The following is a 23,459-nucleotide window of genomic DNA, read 5'->3' on the forward strand; positions in this document are numbered from 1 at the left end:
GGGGCTGCGGGGCTCGGGGCGCTGCCGCGTCACCCCCGTTGCTGACGCGGGAGAGACGCGCCGAGCGGGCCTAAGGGCAGCGCGTCCGCTGGGCCTGGTGACGGTGCCGCGGTGTGAGGTGACAGCCGGAAACCCGAGCGGGAGTTGCTTTCTGCCCCCTCCACGCGCGGTGGGTGGAAATCCTTGCTCCCCGCGCCGGGCTGCGGCCTGCGGCTGCTGCGGGGGATACTCGGGTCTGGAAGCCTGGGCGTTGTGTTGTGTGACATTTCAGTTAGAGAACCCGTTGAGAGATAAAGCTGATTTTTCTTTCCTTTCTCCAAAAGGAAGAAGCTTTGGTACGACAGCCCTATCCTGGGATCTAAGATGGTAAGTGCAAGCTTTCAGGATGTTGTGTTTAACTGTGCCAGGAGAAAGAAGCTTGACCTGCCATTGTGTCTAACTCGGGGACTCTCAGGTGGAGAAACAGGTTTTTGTGAATGAACACTCGAGCTTCAGTTTCACTACGATAGGCCAGGGTTGCTGTTAAGAGAAGCTCCTTCTGCATCCCGTGGCCATTTCCTCTTCTCTGCCAACACTGACATTGTCTGGCACACCCCAGCCCGGAGCAGAGAACTGCTGCAAATTCAGATTTCTCTGTACCAGCTTAGTTTTACTTTTACAGAGAACAAGTGTTCATGTTTGTTTTCAAACAAGCAGTGCTTTTCAGTTAAAACATGCTGTATTTTAGAAAACTTGATTTATTGAGCTGTGTAACTTGCTACAAAATAATCAAGAACCTAAGAAACCTTGACTGTAAGACAATGGTCAAAGATATTGTAAGCAGAAATATTTCTTGAAACACCTGATAAATAAGACCTATATAAACTATCACAGCTTCAGTAATGTCATTCCAAGAGCATACTTGGTAGAGTGCACAAAACTGTATATAATTGCCTAATGCAAGTTTGTAACTACTGATTAATGTGGGTTGTTTGTTTGTTTGTTTTTTAAAAGATGTATAAACCAACTGAATTTGCCTCTGTAAAGAAAGATGACCATACGAAAATTAGGAAGGAAGATAACATGCGCTGCAGAGTCTTGAATAGTCTTATTCATAAAGCTGTGGCAGAGATGATGATGACCTGTGAAGTGAATGAAGAACTTTTTGAACTCAAGCTGGAAATCTGCAAGGCAGGTGCCAAAGCTACACCTTGTGTTTAGTCAGTCTGACTATGCCTTGAAGTCGGCATGATGTGCCAGAGGAGGGTCCCTGGGTGTTGTGAGGTGTGCAGGAGGAGTTGTATTGCATTGCTTCTGATGTGGCACAGCACAGCAAGATGAGGTTCTGGGTACCCCTTACACACTAGGAGAACTTTGCCAGTATTCTACCTGGCTTAGTAGACATTTCCCACTATAGTGCAAATACAGCTTAGGCCAGATAAATTATTGTTCTCCTAGTATAATTATTTTTTTTCCTTTTCTCAGATACATGCTATTTGCCTTGCCCTTTCAGAGGAGGAGCTTGGTCTTACCAACTTAAGTGTATCTTCCTAGGAGTCTTTTGTGCAGCTGTGTGAGAGTTGCTACCTCATGTCTCTCACCAGCATCATTACAGAGACAGAAAACTTAAGTGGGGCATGAGCTTAGTTAAAAAAAAAAAAAGACAAGCCTGAGAAAATGGCATTGGCAACAAGGTTCCAGAAAGAATTTGAATGTGTACCTACTTTTAGCTACTGTTGTCATATTTCCTGGGTTTTAAAGGGATGTCAAAGCTCTGATTCAGGAACTAGGTCACTCTCCACATTCATGTCAGTTGTCTAGTTTTCTCTTCTACATTTGCTGTTTTGTTAAGATTAAATACTTAAAGTCTTGATGGACTTAGCTTTCTTAGTTAGAAGTATGGAAAAAAATTGCATCTCATAGCTCCATCTGTGACAAGAGCTTTGTCATTTTTAATTGAAGCAGATGTTTTTGCCAGCTAAATTAATTCTGTATTCAGGCAAGTGATTAAAATTGCGTGGGCAGGATGAATCTTACTGCTCTTTATGTGGAGTATCCTTCATACAGTATTTCTCTCTCTAGGCTTTTGAGGATTCCTTGTCTAACTTAGATGGCATTGTCTGCACATAGAAATACTTGTTGGTGTAGGTGAGCCACAGCACTTGCAGGAAGCATTGCTGTACCTGAAACAGCTTATGACATGAGAGATGTCAAGAAACAACTTTCTTCTAAATACATACAGATTATAATAACTGTGTAGTACTTCATGTTGGTGCTGCACTGGGACACAGCTGAGAGTCAGTCCTGTTTTTTACTGGTCCCACACTGTTACTTCCATTATCAAAATACATCTTAGAATCATAGAATCATTAAGGTTGGAGAAGGCCTTCAACATCAAGTCCAACAGTCAGCCCTACACTCCCGTGACCACTAAACCATCTCCCTAAGCACCATGTCTACCCATTTTTTGAACACTTCCAGGGACAGTGCCTCCACTACCCCCCTGGGCAGCCAGTTCCAATGCCTCACGACTTTCTGTGAAGAAATTTTTCCAGATATTGAATCTGAACCTCCCCCGGTGCAGATTGACCCCATTTCCTCTTGTCCTATCACTGGTCACCAGGGAGAAGAGGCCAACACCCACCTCACTACAACCTCCTTTTCAAGTAGTTGCAGAGAGTAACGAGGTCTCCCTTCAGCCTCCTCCAGACTGAACAGCCCCATCTCCCTCAGCCTCCCCTCGTAAGACCTGTTCTTCAGACCCCTCATCAGCCTAGTTGCCCTTCTCTGCACACCTTCCAGCACCTCAGTGTTCTTTCTGTACTGTAGTGCCCAAAACTGCACACAGTACTGGACGTGTGTCCTCATCAAGGCTGATTGTAGGGGTATGATCACCTCCCTGGTCCTGCTGGTCACACTATTCCTGATACAGGGCAGAATGGTGTTGGCCACCTGGTCACACTGCTGGCTCATATTCAGCTGCTGTCACCCAGCACCCCCAGGTCCCTCTCAGCTCGGTAGCTCTCCAGCCACTCCTCCCCAGGCCTGTAGCACTGCTGGAAGTTGTTGTGGCCAAAGTGCAGGACCCAACATTTGGCCTTATTGAAACTCATGCCACTGGCCTTGGCCCATTGATCAAGCCTGTCCAGACCCCTCTGCAGAGCCTCCCTGCCTTCAAGCAGATCAACACTCCCACCCAGCTTAGTGCCATCTGCAATCTTACTGAGGGTGCTCTCTATCCCTTCATCCAAGTCATCAGTAAAGATGTGAAACAGGAGCGGCCCCAGCACTGAGCCCTGGGAACTCCACTCGTGACCGGCCACCAACTGGATTTAACTCCATTCAACACAACCCTTTGGACCCGGCCATCCAACCAGTTTTTTATCCAGCAAAGTGTGAGCACATCCAAGCCATGAGCAGCCAGCTTCTCTAGGAGAATGCTGTGGGAAACAGTGTCTAATACCATGCTACAGTCAAGCTAGACAACATCAACAGTAAGGGGATCACCTTATCATGGAAGGAGATGAGGTTAGTTGAACAGGACCTGCCCTTCATGAACCCATGCTGACTGGGCCTGATCACCTGGTTGTCCTGAATGTACCACATAATGGTACTCGGGGTGATCTGCTCCATCAGCTTCCCGAAGTCAGACTAACAGGCCTGTAATTTCCTGGATCATCCTTCTGTCCCTTCTTATATATGTGGGTTACGTTGTCTGATTTCCAATCTGCTGATACCTCTACAGTCATCCAGGACTGCTGAGTCTTCTTCTAGGCATTCTGCAATCCATCAGAATTTGGGCTTTTTGGTATAAAAAGTTAAGATTACATAATAGTAATACAGATAAGGATAATGCTTCAGGCTTGCTATGTCAAAAGTTTTATCCACTTGATAGCATTACTCATTTCATAATGAAGAAATAGCTTCTGTTAGATAGGGTTGTTTGTGTGCTTACATTAGACGTCAGCGTGGGAGATGGGGAGGGATGATCCTGCTGGTAGAAACAGCTGGTTAATCATCACTGTGGTGTTTTTTTGGTTTTTTTTAATGAATGTTGGATTTCCCAAGGCAGGAGTTACTTGGTGGTGGAAAAAGTCAATATCTGCTTTGGAATTTGGGGGCAGTCCCTTTGACATAATGTGCTTTTGGATAATATGTTTCCAGTTGCATGTGTGACAGCTATGAATATTATCTGTTAGTGAGTTAATACCCAGGAGGCTTTAGAGCTGCAGAGACTCAACATTACAGTAGCATGGGGGGCATCCTCTTATTTTGTCAGTATCAAAACCAAACTAGGTGACAACAAGCCAGGCAGTGACACAGGTCCTTCTTTAACACTTTCTACTGTATTCCAAAGCAGTATGTCATAAATTGTCATTCTGTACTATTTGTGATGGTATCACCATTACATTGACTAAAGGTAGCACTGTCAGGAATATGCAGGTATTGACAGACTTCTACTCCATTTAATTTCATTTGAAAGGGAGATTAGGTAGTGACTTGCCTAAATAAAAAAGTAATTTCAAGTACTTAATATAAATCTTACTTGGTGTTAAACTCCACCTCTACAAAGGCACTATGTAATTTTGGTTCTTGAGAGCAGAGGTGGAAGAAGAAATTCTAAGAATTTACATACCCGGTTTGGGGTGACTGTATGCTTATTCATGAGTTAGAGACTGTTGTATATGAAGTGGGTGTCTATATATAACTCTAAAGAAAAGTATTTATTTTTGCAGGTGTCCCTGGCATCAAACTTTTCAGCATGTCGTGTGTACTGGAATCCTGCTACTACTAAGGAGAAAGAAAGTTACGTTGAAAGTGTATTGCAGAGGAGTGCTCCACGTATACGGTACTGCTACGAGATAAACAGTTAGACTACCTCATCAGTTCATAGCCTTGTACTAGTACCATCTCTGAAGTATTTCTAACCATCTATATCTGACCTGTTAGGATGCTTTAAGTTTGTGTATATGAAGTGTATTCTCCTGCTGGAGCACAGCTGGCTTATTTGACTTCTGTGCTCTTCTCGGATTGGACTGGGCTGAACAGAAAGGAAGAGAAGTTCGGGTGAAGTTTTACTTCATTGAACTAGTGATGGTGGGCTGGACATGCTGTGCATGACAGTAGGCCAGAATATGGTGCTGCACAAGAGGACTGGTGATTATAACAGGTATCTCCTTACAGGATCACTGGGCAATTCTGATTGCTAGGGACAGTTTGGACATCCCCCCAGAGGGATGACACTACAGAAATTCTTCACAATACTGATAGAAAAAAATAAATGTGGGGCTGCTACTATAAGTTGTGATGCTTTTACCCATTTTTGGCTGAGAGTCCAGTGAGTTTTCAGGCTATCATAGAGATTTTTGTCTCTTCCTCCTTCCTGAGCTTACCCTCTGCTGTCTCACCAGTCTGTTGGAGGATCAGGGCTTCCTCCCATGGACAAGGTGGCATTGAAGCATACGTGTAGAGCCATTTCTTTTCCTCCTGTTTCCTTAGGCTGTGTAATTCCTTCTCCAGCATGATGCTCTTCCAGCAGCTTCCAGTCTTTGAAGAGGAATGTTGCTGGATGGGAGGAAGACAAGGGAAGCCCTGTCAATCCTTCCTGCAGCTAATATGTAGGACTAGTTGTCTTGCCCTGCTGTGAGGGCTCTATCCTACATTGCTGTCACTCCTACAGTGGTGATAAGTAAGCCAAATGAAGTGGGTAAAGACCAATGCCAGCCTGTGCATACAGGAGACAAATCTAATACTATCAATACTCAATGGGGTCTGCAGCTAGTAGTTTTTGTATGTTGTACATTCAGAGTTAGGATTCTGCAGTATTGTATTGCTTAGCACTAACCTGAATGGATACCTATCAGACTGAAAGTTTTGCAAACCGTATCCTGAAATGTTTTATCTGTCCTGGAGGTGCTGTACTGTTACTCATACTGCTGAATGCTGTATTTTTGCCAGGTATCTTCTGAAGAGCCAGCAGATTCTAGGAAATGTACCTCCAATAGTATTTGTAAAAGACAAAGAAGCTGCAGCAGTAAAAGAGGTAATATCTGACTCAATGTACAAAAAGAGTAATGGACAAATATAATAATATGCAAACATGATGATTTAGCATACCATAATGGTTAGGAGTAGAGCTGTTGCCCTACCAATATACATTAACAATCAGTCTTTGCCTGTACCCTTTCCTCTTCCTGTTCCAAAGCATTTTATCAAAGAATGTTGAGTAATACTGATGCTTACATACAATGTAAAAGGTATCACATCAAGAAGATGCTGCTATTAAGTCAGTAAAGAAATCCTAAAAGCTAAGATGTTGACGGTTTTAACTAGTTGAAATACTGCTGGAATCATGATGTTTTCTAGGAATTTGCTGTCATTAGTATTGTGAAGTTAATTTTTTTTAAATAGTAAGAAAGGTTACATCATACCTCAGTTTAGTGGTTAGGGTGAACAAAAAATCAGAGAACAGAATTGCTATCTTGTTACTCCACTCCACCCTCCCAAGGGAAGATAAATGAGAATTAATGATTGGAAGTTAAAACCAGAACAGGTTTACTGAAACAAGGAAGGGACAGTAACATGTGGAATGAGAAAGAAATGTGTGAAAATATATACAATATGCAGTCTCAGTGATCACAGATATAAGTGTCTGAAAGTCCCTTGCAACAGGGCCAGCTTGGGAAAGGGTCCAAAGCTCTTCCCAGCACCTGATGGATTCAGATCCTGCAAGCTGATGACAAAGCAGGAGCAAGGAAGAAGGGAGCAGGAAGGGGGACACTCCTTGTCTTCCTGGCTTGTATAGAGTATGACAGGAGATGGGAGGGAATCCTGACCCCTCCCTGTTCTGCCCTCTGGATCCCTCAGGGTCTTAAACACCCTCTCTCTGGGTCCTCCTGTTGGTACCATAAAATTGTCCTGGGCACCGTCAAACCACTCCAGTGAGTGAAATTTCATGACAAACGTCTCCTCAGGCTGTTGATGTTGATGGCAAGTGTATTAGTTTAAAAGTTTCTGTGGCCTGAAGAGCGTTTTTCTTAGATGTGTTAGTATTAGGACCAATTACTGTGAGTGACGTATGGCTTTATGTGGTGTTTTATCAGCAGAGCTGGAAGGGAGAGCCAGAACGAGACTCTAGAAATGCAGTGAATTTCTTGAACTTTCTGCTTGGAGTTTCACACCATTATACTGATCCACAGTGCAAATGTTTTTCACCTGCATTAGTATCAACAAAAAGCACAAGAATAGAAATGAAATAAACACTTTGGAAAGCTGTTTATATCCGTTATTATGGTCCCTCTAATCCAAGAAATACGATGCAAGTAGCAAGTAATTATAGAAGCACTTTGTCATTACTATTACTCTGTTATTAACATACCTAGATGGAGCTACAAGTATCTACTGCAGGTTTTGCCTTTCAGGTCTGTTATTTTGGACCTTATTCCTTTAAGGACTGTTTCTCAAACTTTGTTAAATTACCATTTACTTTTTTTGAAGAAGAAAAGCCCTGAGCTACCTTCACGTTCAGTAAATAGACGCCAAGAAGTTAGACCACACAAGAAAAGTAAAAACCCTCCTTATATATCTTCTGTCAGTGAATGGCACTGAGAAGCACTGAGATGGATCATCTTTTCACACTTTGCAGATCATCAGATTTGTGTAATCCACAGATTTGAATAACAGGGTTTGAAGTAATGTAACTGAACCTGATTTTTAAGTATTCAAACACAGGGAAAGATCATCCAGTTCATCTCGTAAAATAATGTGTTGAATTAGAAGAGATACAATGAAAGAAAAGTAGGAAGAAAAATTTAAAATGAGATAAAACTCACAATTAAGTATAATCTATAAGCACTGGATATACTAGATTTGTAGCGTGTGCTGGTTAGGTGGCATGTTAAAAGGGAGTTGGAAGCTCAATATTTACATGCAGTAGAAATACAAACTTTCAGAAAGACGGAAGACATTAATAAAATCCCAATGTTATGAAAAAGGATTTGCAAAACTGTAGGAAGACCAAATAAAATAAAAATTATATAGCAATCTGTAGCCAAATTATGTAGCAAAAACTGTTGGGAATCCCTAGCGAACAGTTCAGTGTTTGTAAGGCAAAAATCTTTGTAGGAATCCATGGATCAGTTGTGCTATTTGAGAAACTTCCCTGGAAAGAAGTATAAGCAGTTCCATGTAAATAGAGGAAAAGGCTATTTTGAAATGGTTTTGCTAAATATTCCAGACATATAAAACATTTGCTGTTTTGATACTTGTCTGTTTCTTGTGTAGGTGTGAACAGAGTAAATTTAAGATAGGGCCTTTAATATATAATACATGTAATATGTAAGAAGAATATGTAATATGTAGGAACAGTTTCCCACATCTATAATGAATGCAATACATATAATACGTATATACAATACGTGTCTTAATGTATTTTCAGATTGAGGAATTATTGTCAGTTGCTGATTTTGGGCCTTCAGAAGTGGAAGAAACATCTCAAAATTACTCTAGGTGGGTTTTTTGAATCAAAATTCTGAAAGTGTCCATCTCTACTGGCCAACTTAAAATGGGTATTATTTGACAGAGTGGAAAGTGTATTTTAATTAGATGTGTATGGTGTTGTTTTCTCAGAGTTCAGCAAATGATGTTATAAGGAAATGGAAAGTAGAAGAGAGCTTCTTTTTGGAAAGAGGTCAGTTGGGCCCTTTTATTATTAAAAGAGGCTACAGAATAACCTAGGACAGAAGTAATACGTAATCATCCCATAAATTAAATGTAGAGGATGCCATTTCATTTTATGGCATAAGCTTTCTTCACCAGTACTACATCCATTTATTAAAATTAAGGGAAAATATTTCTTACTATATGTGCTCTGGTTTGCTTTCATATTTTCCTGAAGACACATTTTCATAGGCTATTTTGTCAGTGGTTCTTGTGCATTTGCACCCTGCTGCAGGATACAGATTTGCAAATAGGGAAGGGTAAAGTATTTTTTATATATAAGTGAACCTCTGTTAAACTGTGGAGAATGACTGAATTGTCACTTTTAACAGCACAGTGTATATACTTTCAGAGGCAACTAACCCATAAGGTAATATCAGAACACAGCCTCAGAAATCAGCAGGTGGTGATGTCTGTATTCAGTGACATGGTTATTGGGCTTGTTAACTGCAGACCCAATACTTGCTCTGGTATTAGTATCTTTACGTTTATGAGGGAAATATTTTTTAGAATTTCTAAGAATCTAAGACTCAGTGTTTGTGGTAATTAAATAATTAAAAATGCCTTGCAGCAGTATTACTTTTTTCTTGCTGGTAATTTTCTCATGAGGATAAAAAGTTTACCAGTATTATACGGCCCCTTTATTTCTGGCATAAGTTTGGATCGTTATACATGAGTGCAGGTTTACTGATAAATCTCCCTAAATTAATAAAAAAGTAAGTTAAGTTAACAGTGTTCTTCTGTGAGGGATTGTTGGCTATTGAGGGATAGGTTTGAAGAGTCTATTGGAATAATGGTTATGTGGACTGGATGATATCAAAGCCAACAGCCTTGTACTTCTGTGCTGCAGTCTGTTGGTGGAAATGCCTTCTGTGTCTTAACATCTCACAGGACAGTTCATTAGGTGCTAATCAGAAGTAAATTGTTGATGGAAATCAACAATCTGTTGTTACAGACTTTTGCACAGGACACCTAACACCTTAACTCTCTGTCTTGTGGAAACACTTAAACATAAGTGCAGCTTAAGGTGCCGTATGCTGCATTCATACACCTGGCTGATGTGTTCTGGACACAGGCTGCTGCTTCTCAGTTCATGAAAGAACTGGGAAAAGTCTAAATTTCTTGGGGTTCCCAGGTCTAGTGCTCACTCTGTTACCTATGCACATCTTTTCCCAGAAGCAAGCACAGCTTCATCTGGAATGTAGTTGCTCTATCAGCTTCTTCCCATTAAATCTGTTGACATGCTGACAGGCATGTCCTTGGGCACAGCCTGTCCTTGGACTGTGTATTATTAGTATGGTGGTATATATATATGTATGTATATGTATGTAGTAGTGGTGTATAGTATGGTGGTATCTCTTCCTTAACGTAGGGAGCACAGTGCTGAACACAGTGCATTAATAAAGTAAAACTAAAAACTCCAGTTCATTTCTGTGCTACTTAAGTTGTCACAATTAGCATTACCCCTTAAAATATGCACAGGGAAAAAAACCATACAATTTGTTTTCCTTTCCACAGTAAAATGTTATCTTCAGCGACCCAATCTTCAGATTCACCCATGCGGTCTAATCTTTTTGGTATTGATCATGAACTGCTCAATAAGCAGATAATGGACTACAAAAGACTGAAAGTGTCAAGACATCTAGAAAGCATTGCCTGGACAGAAGAGCAGGAGCAGCAGCTTTCTAAGATTCAAAAGAAGATTAAAAAGAAAAAAATAAGGAATCCTGATGATGCCACTAGCCCACAGGAATACTTACTGGACAGATATGAAGCTGATTACTGGGATGATAACACTGGATCAGATTCAGACTGTGAGCTGGAGGATGAATTACAGGAAGAAGTAAACAAATTGGAGGAGGATGATGACAAAGCTAAGAATACTAATAAACTGAAATGAAGTGAAAAAAATCACTCCATTTAAAATGGAGGCTGGCAATAGCAAAAAAGAAGAAGACTGCCATAGATACTGAAAGATAAGTTTTGTGCAGCCTGTTTATCACTTCCTCTTTCATACACGTGGGGAGACTGGCTAGTGCAAGGTAAGTAAGAAAACCAAAAATGCTATTTGTGACATTCTGTTAAGCAGCTTTCAAGCTGCTGCAGTTGTAGGACTTTGAACCAGGGAGCAGTTTTGTAGTAACAAAATAAACATAGTGCAGCACTGTGTTAAAATTTCTTTCAGTTCTGTTGATGATTTCCAATAAAACTAAAGCTTCTGTGTTGCAATAAAATATCTTTTTTGTTGTTGTGGCACTCCAAGAGCAGCCTTTAATGCATAAAATCTGGGATAGTGTATTCTCTGAAGGAGCTAGTTTAATGGGGGAACTCTTTCCACAAGAAGGTGAAACTCAATTGAAATTATGTCTGATAAAACCATGAAAGAAAATAAATGTATTTATTTTAATATTCAGAAATCTACACTTGTGCAAGGAGTGTTTCAACCAGAAAAGAATGGAGAACTACTCATCTGTTGGGTAAAATCTGGTAAAGCATTGACCGTGACTGAAAAACTATTAAAAACTCAAAAGTGGAGAAAAAGCTGCAGGGAAGAAAGCCCCAGTAACTGTTTCAGATTTGGACATGAATGGGGAATCATATAACAAGTGAGAAGAAAGCTTTCTGGCTCAAAGCAAGTAAAAAATAATATTACTGTAAAGTCAGAAGGGCTGAATCTTCAAAATAAGTTGTAACTAATAAGGTAGTGAAAAGGAATTCTGCCAGAAGTAAGGAACATTTGATTCCATTAGTTAATGGGGAAGTACAGAAAGACAATGCAGGGAAGGTTTCACTACAGTATGTTGCTCTGCTTTTTCAAAAATATTTGAAAGACGGCAAGTATAAGCTCCCAAATATAAAAATAGTTGAAAGGATTTTTAGGTTGAAGAGACAAGTTCAGGCCAGCAAAGAACACTGAAATTCACTGTAGGTTCTTTAATAATCCTCTCAAAGCATATTCTGAATATGGGTTGCCTGTAAGCATATGGAGAGGATATGGGCTATGAATATCCATAGAATATTCCTGTAAGCTGTTCAGATCTCGTATTTAATAAGGGTCAGGGTCTTATAAATGTATGCATCACTTTTACTAGGATATATGTTGAAGCTGTAGGTCACATTAGTACTTGCCTAACTTGAAGTAGATGAATAATCCCACAAATTTCAGAATACTTTGTTCAGGCTTCTGGTAGTTCCTCCTAAATCCCATGGGATGGACACACTTTGAAGTAAATGCTTTAATTTGTTTTCCAGTAAGTGAAGGTATTTATCCTATCAGAAATTGTTCATGTGCAGTGTCACCATCAAAGGCAGCCGTGAATTTGTTGCAATTTGGCAACAAAGCTCTTTAACTTTGTATGAACACCAGGAACCTGTTGGTTGGGACTTGCTAAATGAATCCAGAGAATACTAATGTCTTCATCTCTAGTTTCTGCTGGATAGAATATTTGTCTGTCCTACCTAGAGATTAAAAAAAGGAAAACAAATCCAACACCCAAACAACGTACATGTTAGACATTTGAAAGAACAAAGAAGACAAAGTTGCTTACCTCTTCTTCTTTTTTAGTTTGGATATCTATAATTTAGGTTTGCAGTTCATAGGTTACTCTAAAAACAACCAAAATCCTTTTCACTATCAGCGCTAATAACTTCCTTGTTAAGCAAGTGAGAGCCATTGACTTCTTGCTGCAGCGAACGTCACAGAAACCAGGCTTTGTTCAAGAAGAGAGGTGGCCTAGCATTTCCTCAGGGTGTCCAGGGAAGGAACAGTCATTCTGAAGCTGGTGATGAGGACATTGAAGTGAGTGCAACCAGATTTAGAAAAGATGGAACTCTTTAAAATGACCAGGTGGGATGGACTGGAAGGAGGAAAGCAGCCCTGGGGATGTCTGGAGAATGGCATGGAAGCAGGTGGATGGGAACAGCGGTGGCTCCATCCACAGCTTCCCTCTTCGTGCTCTGACTCAGCATCCACTGTCTTGCCAGTGAAGCAGCGTGGGAAGTTCTCTGCTATGCTACCAGTGTAGTGGTAACCTCAAGACTTTTCTGGCACTAAAAGACAATAAATGAATGTTACTCTCTAATCTGAGCAATATGAACTTGTAGAAACCCTTGCTTTAGTTTTTATATAGTCATAGAATCACAGAATGGTTTGGACTGGAAGGGACCCTTAAGGTCATCCAGTTCCAACCCCCTGCCATGGGACTGGGACATCCCACTAGACCAGGTTGCTCAAAGACTGATTCAATCTGGCCTGTAACTCTTCCCTACAGAAGGGAAAGGAACTTCTGGAGCCTTCAGACCTTGTCCTCTACCTGTAACGGCAGCCATTTGCTGTAATGCTGCATTCAGCTTTTAATCCTGGTTAGGAATACTCGGTGGAGTAATTGTTGTTTATTGGCAGAATCACATGTCCAGCTGAATTGAAGCTATTTGTGCCCCTGTGTGCATGTGCTACACCATTCATGTTTTAATCAATGTGACTGTCACAATGTGACAGTTTAAAAACACACAAGACCTTTCATTGTTTCCTATGACAGTCAATCTAAAGCTTCCCAAACACTCTGGAACCCTGCAAGTTATTGCTTAGGTCTAATTGGTCAGGTCTGTTGTTCAGACTGGAAATAAAGAAATACCTGGGTTTTCCCTCCAATCTGGTTTCTTGAAGACCTGGTCCTATAGAGTGCTGATTGTAAAGGGGAAATGAGGGCACACAGCTCCTCTGCTGCATTTTAGCCAATCAGTTTAATTTCTCTGATCCCTCTAAGGTCTTGCCATGAAAGTGTTTACACATTTTGTGTCTTTCCAAAAAAGAAGTGTCTCTCCAGTGGAACTGAGTAACACTGCTGTGCTGAAGACAGGCTGACAGCAAGTTTACTAAGCCTCTCTGAAACATGTACATGAAGGAAGACAAATAGTCTCCTTACTCACATGAGGCAGAAAAGCCACTGACAAAAATGGCATAATGCCAGGAAAAGTTAGAAAGCCAAGATGCACACATATCAGCAAAATCTTCTGTCCAAGGAATTACTTATGTGTCATGAAAGCCAACCTACTCTTAAGCCTTGCTTGCATATGGAAAGCCAAGAAATGTAGAATAAAAGCACAGCAAAAAGAAATAAATTAGTATATTGTCCAGTGCTTTGCAATTTTGTCCTATAGCTCAATCTGCCTGAGGGTAAATGAAGACAGAAAAGGTTTAAAGATTTCAAAGCTTTACAGAACGTGCCCTATCAAACTAAAATAAAATCTTCATTAACTTGGAATAGTGAGTTGCATGCTTGTTTTTCTCACATTCGATCACTGCTGATAGAACATTACGGCACTGCACTAATTTGTACTTTAATATCTACTGTGCTGAAAGATCAGTCATTCTCATAAACACCTAACCAAGAAAGCATCACACTTCAGACTATAAGAATAAAAATGCAGAAACATTTGTCTATTGTGGTAATTACTTCTTTTGCTGGCAGTATGTTGTCCAGGTAGTTAATCTTACCTGGTGTGCTTTGCTCAAGCTTACCAGAAACCAAATTCTAATGGGGAACACTTGTAGCTAATTTCAGTTAAATACTCTCTGACTCCAAGGAGTAGGTAAGGAAAGCAAGAGAGAGAAAACACAGCTGTGGGAATGGGCATAATAAAATGGCAGTGCTACAGCAGATGTGTTGAGATCAGTGGAGTCTTTTGAATGAGACAAGTTGTGTGACTGGGATCCATGAGCTGTCACTGTTTTCAGCAAGTTACCTGGGACAGCCTGGCATAGTTTCAAGTAATGATTATTCTGCAGGTTCATGTAGTATTTCTAGCCTTTCATTGAATCATCTGCAGTTGCAAGATTACCAGCTCTGTCACTGGTGGTGTGTTATTTGCTTTCCAAGTAAAGCAATGCCTCTACATCTGTTCCTGGCTCCCACACTAAAGCTACAATTAAAACTAGTGATGGTAAGTGGTGCATTTGGCCAGCCCACTTCACAAAAAACAGCCAAAATTTACCTAAAATTGCCAGGAGAAGATAGGTTAATCTGAACAGAAATTATAGTGGGTAACATTCCTTACAATTTACTAGGAAGGGAAGTATGGAGAGATGATAAAGGTAATTACTGGAATTTTGGTATACCTACTCTAGGCTATTGCAGGGAGCTCCCTGTCTTCCACAAAGTAAAATCATCAATATCAAACAATACCCACTGTCATTAGCAGCTAAAGAAGGCATAAGAGAAGTCATAGAAGGTTTGAAAACAAAATTATTAATACTCATTTGTCCTATAGTTCTCCAATCTGGCCGGTAAATGGCGCTTGACCATAGATTTCCTGAAACTAAATGCCAGAACAGGTCCACTAACTGCTGCTGAGCCTAATATGCCAGAGTTATTTGCTGAAGTCCAAGAAGCAGCACATCCTATAATGACTGCTCTAGTTATCAAGGATATGTTTTCTATGGTACCCATGGGAAGGAAATCAGTGTATGTTCACATGATTGCCACAAAGTTATAAACATTCTCCCACTATTGCCTATCATGCCCTTGCTACTGAATTGGAACAAATTCCAGCTATTAAGGAACACAAGGATGTCAAAGTATACATACATATATATTGATGACATTCTAATTGGGGAGGATGATGAGCAAAAGGTTGGAGAAATTTATGAAGACATCATAAAACATTTACAGAATATTGGGATTGAAATCCCCGATGAGAAAAGGCAACCACCCTCTAATAAGGTCAAATTTCTGGGTATCGGACAGAAGAAGGGAACATGACATATCCCAACAGGCACTTTGACCAAATTAGGGAAAGTTAAGGTTCCCAAAACCAAAAAAGAATTACAAGAAATACTGGGCACTCTGCAGTTTTGGAGAAAACATATCCCTGATCTAGCCATCATAGCCAGACCACTCTATGATCTTTTAAGAAAACACAGTCACTAGGAGTGGACCCAAATGTAGGAGGAAGCTTTAAAATTACTGTTATTTGAAATACAGACTTACCAAATTCTAGGACCCATCCACCTCACTGGCTGAATGGGGATTTGCCACCAGTGGTCTGTCTTACCATCTTTGGCAGAAAGGGCCTGAGGGAGGAGTCTGACCTATCGGATTCTTCTCCCAGACCTTCAAGGATGCTGAGGAAAGATACTCTGCTTGGGAGAAAGGTTTATTAACAGTAAGCACTGCCTTGAAAGAAATTGAAAAAAAATTTAAAAAAAAAACGTTGTCCTATGTGGGCCATTCAAAATCATTAAAGAAATTATCTCAGGCAGAGCACCCCCAGAAGGAGTATCACAAAGAGCAACAGTTCGGAAAGGTATTCCCAAATTGAATATTGTTGTCATTTTTCTTCCATAGAAGAAGGTGCAGACAAGACATTAAAAATTGAAGACAATATTGACAAAAATTATGATGATGTTGATATGACTACAAAGGATTCATCTCCAATTAAGGATGCACCTGAACGTGCCTTCACCTTGCAGAGTCTGGTTTACAGATGCCTCTGCAAGGAGGGAAGGTAAAACATGGAAATTCAGGTCTGCAGCTCTTAAGGTAAACACTGGAGAGCAAATTACTAATGAAGGGATAGGAAGTACTCAAACAGGAGAGCTAGATGCAGTATATGATGTGTTTGTCAAGGAAAAGGACACTAAAGAAACAGTTTATGTTTATACTGATTCATATGCCATATACAAAGGGTGTGTTGAGTGGATTACATTTTGGGAAAAGGATGATTGGGAAGTCAATAATGTTGCAGTCTGGCAATGTGAAAAATGGAAACTAATGTTGGAAATAGCCAAAAATAGTCTTCACTTGCATGTGGGCTGGATCCTGTCTCATCAGGCCAACATGAAAAGTGAGGCAGCATCCTGGAACAACCAGGTAGGTGAATTTGCAAGAATAAATATAATAGAAATAAGAGAAGCACTTAACAATGGTGAAGTTAATGAATGGAAAGGGGACATTCTGGCAATTATTATCTATATGCTGAGGATGGCCAGTAACAAAAGAGATGTGTAAAATGAGAATATCTGCTTGTGAACAATGTAAGATCAGATTGGGATGCCGTCCTCTGGTGTGTGAAAATTTACACAGCAGGGATAATAAAAAACAGTGGGAAATATGGCAAGTAGATTACATTAGACCTTTTAGGATATCAGGAAATAAACAATATGTGATTGCAGCAGTAGAAGTAATTTCAGGGCTCACATGTGCAGAATCATTTGCCAAAGCTAATGGGGAAAATACTGTCAGTTTTCTGGAAAAACTCTTCAGAGTTTTACCAAAGCCTATTACCATCCAGTCCAACAATGCTACACATTTTACATCTCATGTGATACCCCTATAAATGAAAAGACATGGCAAGCAGTAGACCAAAATGGAAAATAATACAAACCCAATGTAAACTGGATGATTTGTGTGGATGATACTATTATTGTTTTATAAATTTCTCTTGTTTCAGTCAACGAAGATCTTTTAGGTTTTGGGAGATAACGGGGGAGTGGTTTTATGATATGGTGGGAATTGTTCTGTTGATCTTTATGTTACCTGGTATCATATCTTTGTGTAGTTCTTAAAATGTTATAGGGAGTCCAGAAGCACTAATATGTATTAACTTGGTGAGAGCCACAGGGGAAGTGTGGGGAACCGGCCTCTCTCAAACCAAACTGACCGCAATGGACTGACGTGAACAGAAGAAAAGAGAGAAAAAAAGGAGAAAGGGCAAAAACACGGCGGATGGGACCTGCACAATGAAGGACAGGGACAGCCAGCCCCACCTGGCTGTGTTTGCAGCCAGGACCCAGCCCTTGCAGCAGCTGCACCTCGGGGCTGGGAGCTGAGCGGGCTGGAAGAACTGACCAAACTGTGTTTGTGGGCCGCTGTGGGATGTTAATGGCTGCTGGAAACATAGGAGAGAGAAGAAAAGAAGCTTAAATAAAAAGAAACAAAGAAAGCCGTATGTGTCTGGGGTTAAGTTCCTGCTTCCTCTCATGTTCTTGCTTTTTCTCGTGGAGCCTGCTCACCTGGAGCTGCACCAGCGGAGCTGAAGAAGCAGAAGAAGGGAGCTGGAGGAATCACTTCTTGCTCCCCAAACCCTGCGTCAGCAGGTGCTCCCAAGGCAGCTGCCACAGCCAGTGTGTGCCGGGCCGCCCCGAGGAGCCACCGCGTCGCCGTGAGCCTGTTGTCACCGTGAGCCTGTTGTCACCGTGTGCCTGTTGTCACCGTGAGCCTGTTGTCACCGTGTGCCTGTTGTCACCGTGAGCCTGTTGTCACCGTGTGCCTGTTGTCACCGTGTGCCTGTTGTCACCGTGAGCCTGTTGTCACCGTGTGCCTGTTGTCACCGTGAGCCTGTTGTCACCGTGTGCCTGTTGTCACCGTGAGCCTGTTGTCACCGTGTGCCTGTTGTCACCGTGAGCCTGTTGTCACCGTGTGCCTGTTGTCACCGTGAGCCTGTTGTCACCGTGTGCCTGTTGTCACCGTGAGCCTGTTGTCACCGTGTGCCTGTTGTCACCGTGTGCCTGTTGTCACTGTGTGCCTGTTGTCACTGTGTGCCTGTTGTCGCCGTGTGCCTGTTGTCACCGTGTGCCTGCAGCCTGCCTGCCACCTGCGGTCATTGCAGCTCCACACCCAAAGAGCCCAGCACCCAGGGCAGCCCAGCACCCAAAGAGCCCAGCACCCAGGGCAGCCCAGCACCCAAAGAGCCCAGCACCCAGGGCAGCCCAGCACCCAAAGAGCCCAGCACCCAGGGCAGCCCAGCACCCAAAGAGCCCAGCACCCAGGGCAGCCCAGCACCCAAAGAGCCCAGCACCCAGGGCAGCCCAGCACCCAAAGAGCCCAGCACCCAGGGCAGCCCAGCACCCAAAGAGCCCAGCACCCAGGGCAGCCCAGCACCCAAAGAGCCCAGCACCCAGGGCAGCCCAGCACCCAAAGAGCCCAGCACCCAGGGCAGCCCAGCTGCTGTAAGACCTTGTGACCAAGAAATCTTTCTCTATCTCTCTGTACGTTCTTTTCCCCGGGCAAAAATAATCAGCCACATTCACACACGCACCTCGTCAGCCCTTTAGAGGAAAAGCTTCAGTCTCTCTTCTCCCAACTCTAACAGTGTTTGTTTCTCTCTGTCACCACGTATCGTGCCCAGATACACAGTTCCTAAGTACAAACGTTATACACCCCAAGTTTTAACTCTGGTAACCCCATTTGCATATCCAGTGCCCCCCTCCCCCACTCTTTTAGAGCTGTTTCAGTAAAGTGGTATTTTAAGCACATCACCTCTGTGTCTGTGCTGGTGCCACATCGGGGCAGTTCTGTGCTCTAGAGACATACCTGATGTAGCCAGTGGGTCCCAAGCCAGGGACCAACCCACTGGGAAAGTAGAACCAGCCAATTTGGGGCTATTCCTCCTCTAATTGAGGAGAAGAGAAGGGGAGATCTGGGATTCGACTCAAGTTTTTCTAGCCTGGGTTGAACTCGGACTGCAATACCAGGTCCTAGCATTTTTGATACATGAATATGTGCCATCTCCTGGATGATTCCTAGCTGTAATAAAATGTCGTTTGATGCTATCTGAACAGAGTTGTTTCACACTTATTTCACATAACTCTTTTTTTTCCCCACCTTTTTCTTTTTCAGGTTGCATTGCCACCTTACTTCATCTTTACAGGTGACTGGCTTTGACAATATTTATTTTTCTTGTCTCTCCTCAGACAAGGCAGCAATTTCAAGGGAAGCCAGACATTATGGAAGAGTTGATGACACATGGCTGTATGCTAGAAAAGAGAAGGAAGAATGCATTTCAAACTACTGCTTTCATTCACCTGATACACACCCTATTTAATTAACTGAAAAAGTTCTTTGGGCAACTGCAGCTCGAAGACAGTTCACATTGGGTTAGTATAGGTTATCTTGTCCATGTTTATTTTTTTGGTATTGAAAAACAAGTTCAAGATCTGTCTAATTTACAGAGGCTCTTGTTCAGATCCCTGGCACAGAGAGGGGACTGGGACACCTGGCTGCCTTCTACACAGCTGGCTCTCTGCTGGGACACTTGCCCACCAATGGGCAGGTGACACTTGTTCAGCCCTGTGAACAGAACTTCGGGGAGCAGGGAGCTCTGCTCAAGGTGCTCTGATTTGTGCAAGGAGACTGTGTCTGTAGGGGAGTTCAAGTGCATGAGTCACATCATTTATAACATGAAAAATTAACAATGAGATAAAGACAACTCAGTCAAATGTGAGATATTTTCTAAAAGTCGTGTTAAACAAATACAATTAAAAAAACCCCATCAAAACAGTTATTAAAAGGTGCTGTTCAGGACTGTGACCTGAAATGAGCTGTTCATAATACAGTTGATTGAGTCACCTTTATCTCATGGCTATTTTTTTTTTTCTCACGTTTGATTGAGTTGGCACAAGACAAAATGTCTTCTTTAAGCTATCAGTCAGGACTTTTACAGTATTACTTGTCAGGCATGAATACAGCTTTTATTACACAGAACCATAGAATGATTGGGGTTGGAAGGGACTACTAAAGATCTTCTAGTACAACCCCTCTGCTGTGGGCATTGACATATTTCCCCAGTTCAGATTGCTCAAAGCTCCATCCAACCTGACCTTGAATGCTTCCAATGATGGGGCATCCACAACTTTTCTGAGCAACTTTGTTACATTGTCTCACCACACTCGTTGTAAATAATTTCTTCCTTATATCTTATCTGAATCTGGCTCTTTCCATTTAACAATATCACACCTTGTCCTCTCACTACATTTAAAGAACAGTACACTGATCAGACACAGCCAACTTGAGATCACAAAGGGACTGTTTAACTCTTTAACTAATTTAAGATCCTTCTAAGGATCTTATCACTGGTTTTGGTGTTTTTATCAATGATCTGGCTGCTGAAGTTGAGTGCATCATTAGCAAGTTTGCTGATGGCACTAAGCTGGGAGGTGTTGCTGATTGACTTGAGGGACAAGAAGCAGAGTGATCTAGATAAACCAGAGCACTGGACAATCATCAGTGGCATGAAGTTTAACAAGAACAAATGCTGGATTCTACTGGGATGGAGTAACACTGGACACAAGTCTAGATTCAGAGAGGAGTGGCTGGAGAGCAGCCCTGCATAAAGGGGCCTGGGGGTGCTGGCTGACAACAGGCTCAATATGAGTCAGCAGCCAAGAGGGCAAACCACATCCTGGGGTCCATCAAACACAGCATAGCCAGCCTATCAAAAGAGGTGATTATCTCACTGTAATCAGGGTGGCTGAGACCTCACCTTGAGTATTGTGTGCAGTTCTGGGCCCACAGTTTAAAAAGGATGTTGAGGTACTTGAATGCAGAGGGCAGCACCAAAGCTGGTGAAAGGGCTGGAAAGCATGTCCTCTGAGGAGTGGCTGAGGAGTTTTGGATATGTCTAGTTTGGAGAGAAGGGGGCTGAGGGGCGACCTCATGGTTCTCTACAGCTTCCTGAGGAGGGGAATTGCAGAGGGAAGTACTGGTCTCTTTACAGAATCATCACAGAATCATAGAATGGTTTGAGTTGGAAGGGACCTTGAAGCTCACCTAGTTCCAAGCCCCTTGCATGGGCAGGGCCCCCTCCCACTACATCAGGCTGCTCAGGGCCCCATCCAGCCTGGTCTTGAACACTTCCAGGGATGGAGCTTCCACAGCTTCCCTGGGCAGTGCCAAGACATGTGGGAATGATTCAAACCTGCATCCCTCATGGGAGGTTTGGACTTGACATGAAGAAGCATTTCTTTATGGAGAGGATTGTGAAGCTCTGGAATAGGCTTCTTAGAAAGGTGGTCAATGCCCCCCATGCCTGTCAGTGTTGAAAAGGCATTTGGACATCCTTAATAACATGCTTTACCTTTTGGTCAGCCCTGAAGTGGTCAGGCAGTTGGACTCAACCTGTGTTGTAGGTTCCTTGCAATTCCAACTATTTTATTTTATTTTTTATGTTATTCAATTAAACTCTTCTTTTTCCCTCCTTCTTTCATATCCTATCCTATCCTATCCTATCCTATTCCTATTCTTATTCTTATTCTATCCCATTCCATTCCTTGAAAAGCCTGTCAAACCTGCTTTTCCTTTAGGTTTTACTATTTTGAGTCCTGTAAGATGAAGGAATGTACTTTTATTGTCATTTTGTATGTTGGTGCCCAATTTGGAATACACTTTCAGACTGTAAATAAGGGCATATCTACCACAGATATCCATTTGATTGTGGTGATGCCAGGAGTGAATGACAGGATTTTGGTTCCCTCTGTATGAACTTTGCAGAGGCATAGACAGCATGAATGATTTCCTCACCTTTCCTTAGCAATGCACCAAGGGACACTTGCTACTACACTGCTGATGGTGAGGTGGTCTTCTTGGAAAGAAGTTCTGAACTGGTTTGTGTTCTTGACCATCTTTTTCCTTGCACTTCAGTAGCTCTTTTCCTTCCTTGGCCTTCATTCTTATTACCTTTCTTGAAAGTGATGGCAGCCCTTTGTCTTGCTCCTGCTAGTCATCTTCTTCTGTAGGCCCTCCATGCCCCTATTCAATTGCTTGGTCTTTGTCTGCTTTTATGTCAGATGGAATTTCTCTGAGGAATGAGAAATGTCCATAGTGCTACAGGTGGATTCTCACCAACGCTTTGCACAATGCTTGCCTTTCCTGTGGAAATATGCCTGACATAGAAGGAGACTTTTGCCAGTTTCACATTGGTGGCTCATAGTCACCCTGTGACCTACTCATGCATTCAAGAACATTTGTCTACTCCCATGTTTCTAGACTGGACCATGGTACTCCACATGGTACTACAAGGACATTGAGTTGCTGGAGCATGTCCAGAGAAGAGCTACCAAGCTGGTGAAAGGTCTGGAGAATAAGCTCTATTAGGACAGGCTGAGGGAACTGGGATTGTTTAGTTTGGAGAAGAGGAGGCTGAGGGGAGACCTCATTGCTCTCTACAAATACCTGAAAGGAGGTTGTAGGGAGGTGGGAGTTGGCCTCTTCTCCCAAGTGAATAATGACAAGATGAGAGGAAATGGCCTGAAGTTGCACCAGGGGAGATTTAGTCTGGATATTAGAAAGAATTTCTTTACTGAAAGAGTAGCTGGACAATGGAACAGGCTGCCCAGGGAGGTGGTGGAGTCACCATCCCTGGAAGTGTTTAAAAGAAATATAGATATAGTGCTTAGCGACATGATTTAAGCACTGAATGGGTAAATTAGGTTATGGTTGGTGGATTTAGGTTATGGTTGGACTGGATCTTCAAGTTCCTTTCCAACCAGGATGATTCTGTGACTATCACTGTGTTGCCTGTTTCTACAGTGCAGTTCTTCTAGGGGTTTGTTGTTGTTGTTTGTGTTGGGTTTTTTAGGGGCTATTTTTTCTGTCAGGGCTTCAGCTGGTATGGGGCCCATAGAAATAGACCATGAGATACAGCTTTTTCTGGTTCATGAGTGCATGAGATACAGGATATGATGTGGATAAAGAAACCTACATTTCTTGAACAATGTTTTTCTGCAATCTAAATTGGAAAGATTTGAGCATTAACTTCACTCCTTCACACATATGATGACATCAAAGCCTGAAGGGTGGAGCCTGAGAGGAAGCTTTCACCCATCAGTAGCCTGCTGGAGTCCAGCAGATCCAGCCCTCCAACAGCAGGGTGAGCAACAAACTGGCTGGGTGAGTGGGCTCTAAACATCAAGCTGGTGGCATCAGTCTAATTCCTTTAGAAATTATGTCTTCCCCTAATGTCACAGTTTGACTCAGGTCCGACAA

General features: G+C 42.2%; 1 protein-coding gene across 1 annotated transcript in view; it reads left to right on the forward strand.

Moving 5' to 3' along the window:
• Window positions 1–10,597, forward strand: part of RBFA (ribosome binding factor A (putative)) — a 14,349-nt gene extending 3,752 nt beyond the window's left edge. Inside the window, exons 2-7 of the mRNA XM_010008709.1 lie at window positions 324–366; window positions 994–1,170; window positions 4,716–4,828; window positions 5,938–6,022; window positions 8,417–8,487; window positions 10,216–10,597. Coding sequence (XP_010007011.1) covers window positions 324–366; window positions 994–1,170; window positions 4,716–4,828; window positions 5,938–6,022; window positions 8,417–8,487; window positions 10,216–10,597 — 871 coding nt within the window. The remainder of the gene's footprint in view (window positions 1–323; window positions 367–993; window positions 1,171–4,715; window positions 4,829–5,937; window positions 6,023–8,416; window positions 8,488–10,215) is intronic.
• The last annotated feature ends 12,862 nt before the right edge of the window (window positions 10,598–23,459 follow it).

Source organism: Chaetura pelagica, unplaced genomic scaffold, assembly GCF_000747805.2.
Source record: "Chaetura pelagica isolate M959 unplaced genomic scaffold, ChaPel_1.0 scaffold332, whole genome shotgun sequence".
NCBI classification, from domain to species: domain Eukaryota; kingdom Metazoa; phylum Chordata; class Aves; order Apodiformes; family Apodidae; genus Chaetura; species Chaetura pelagica.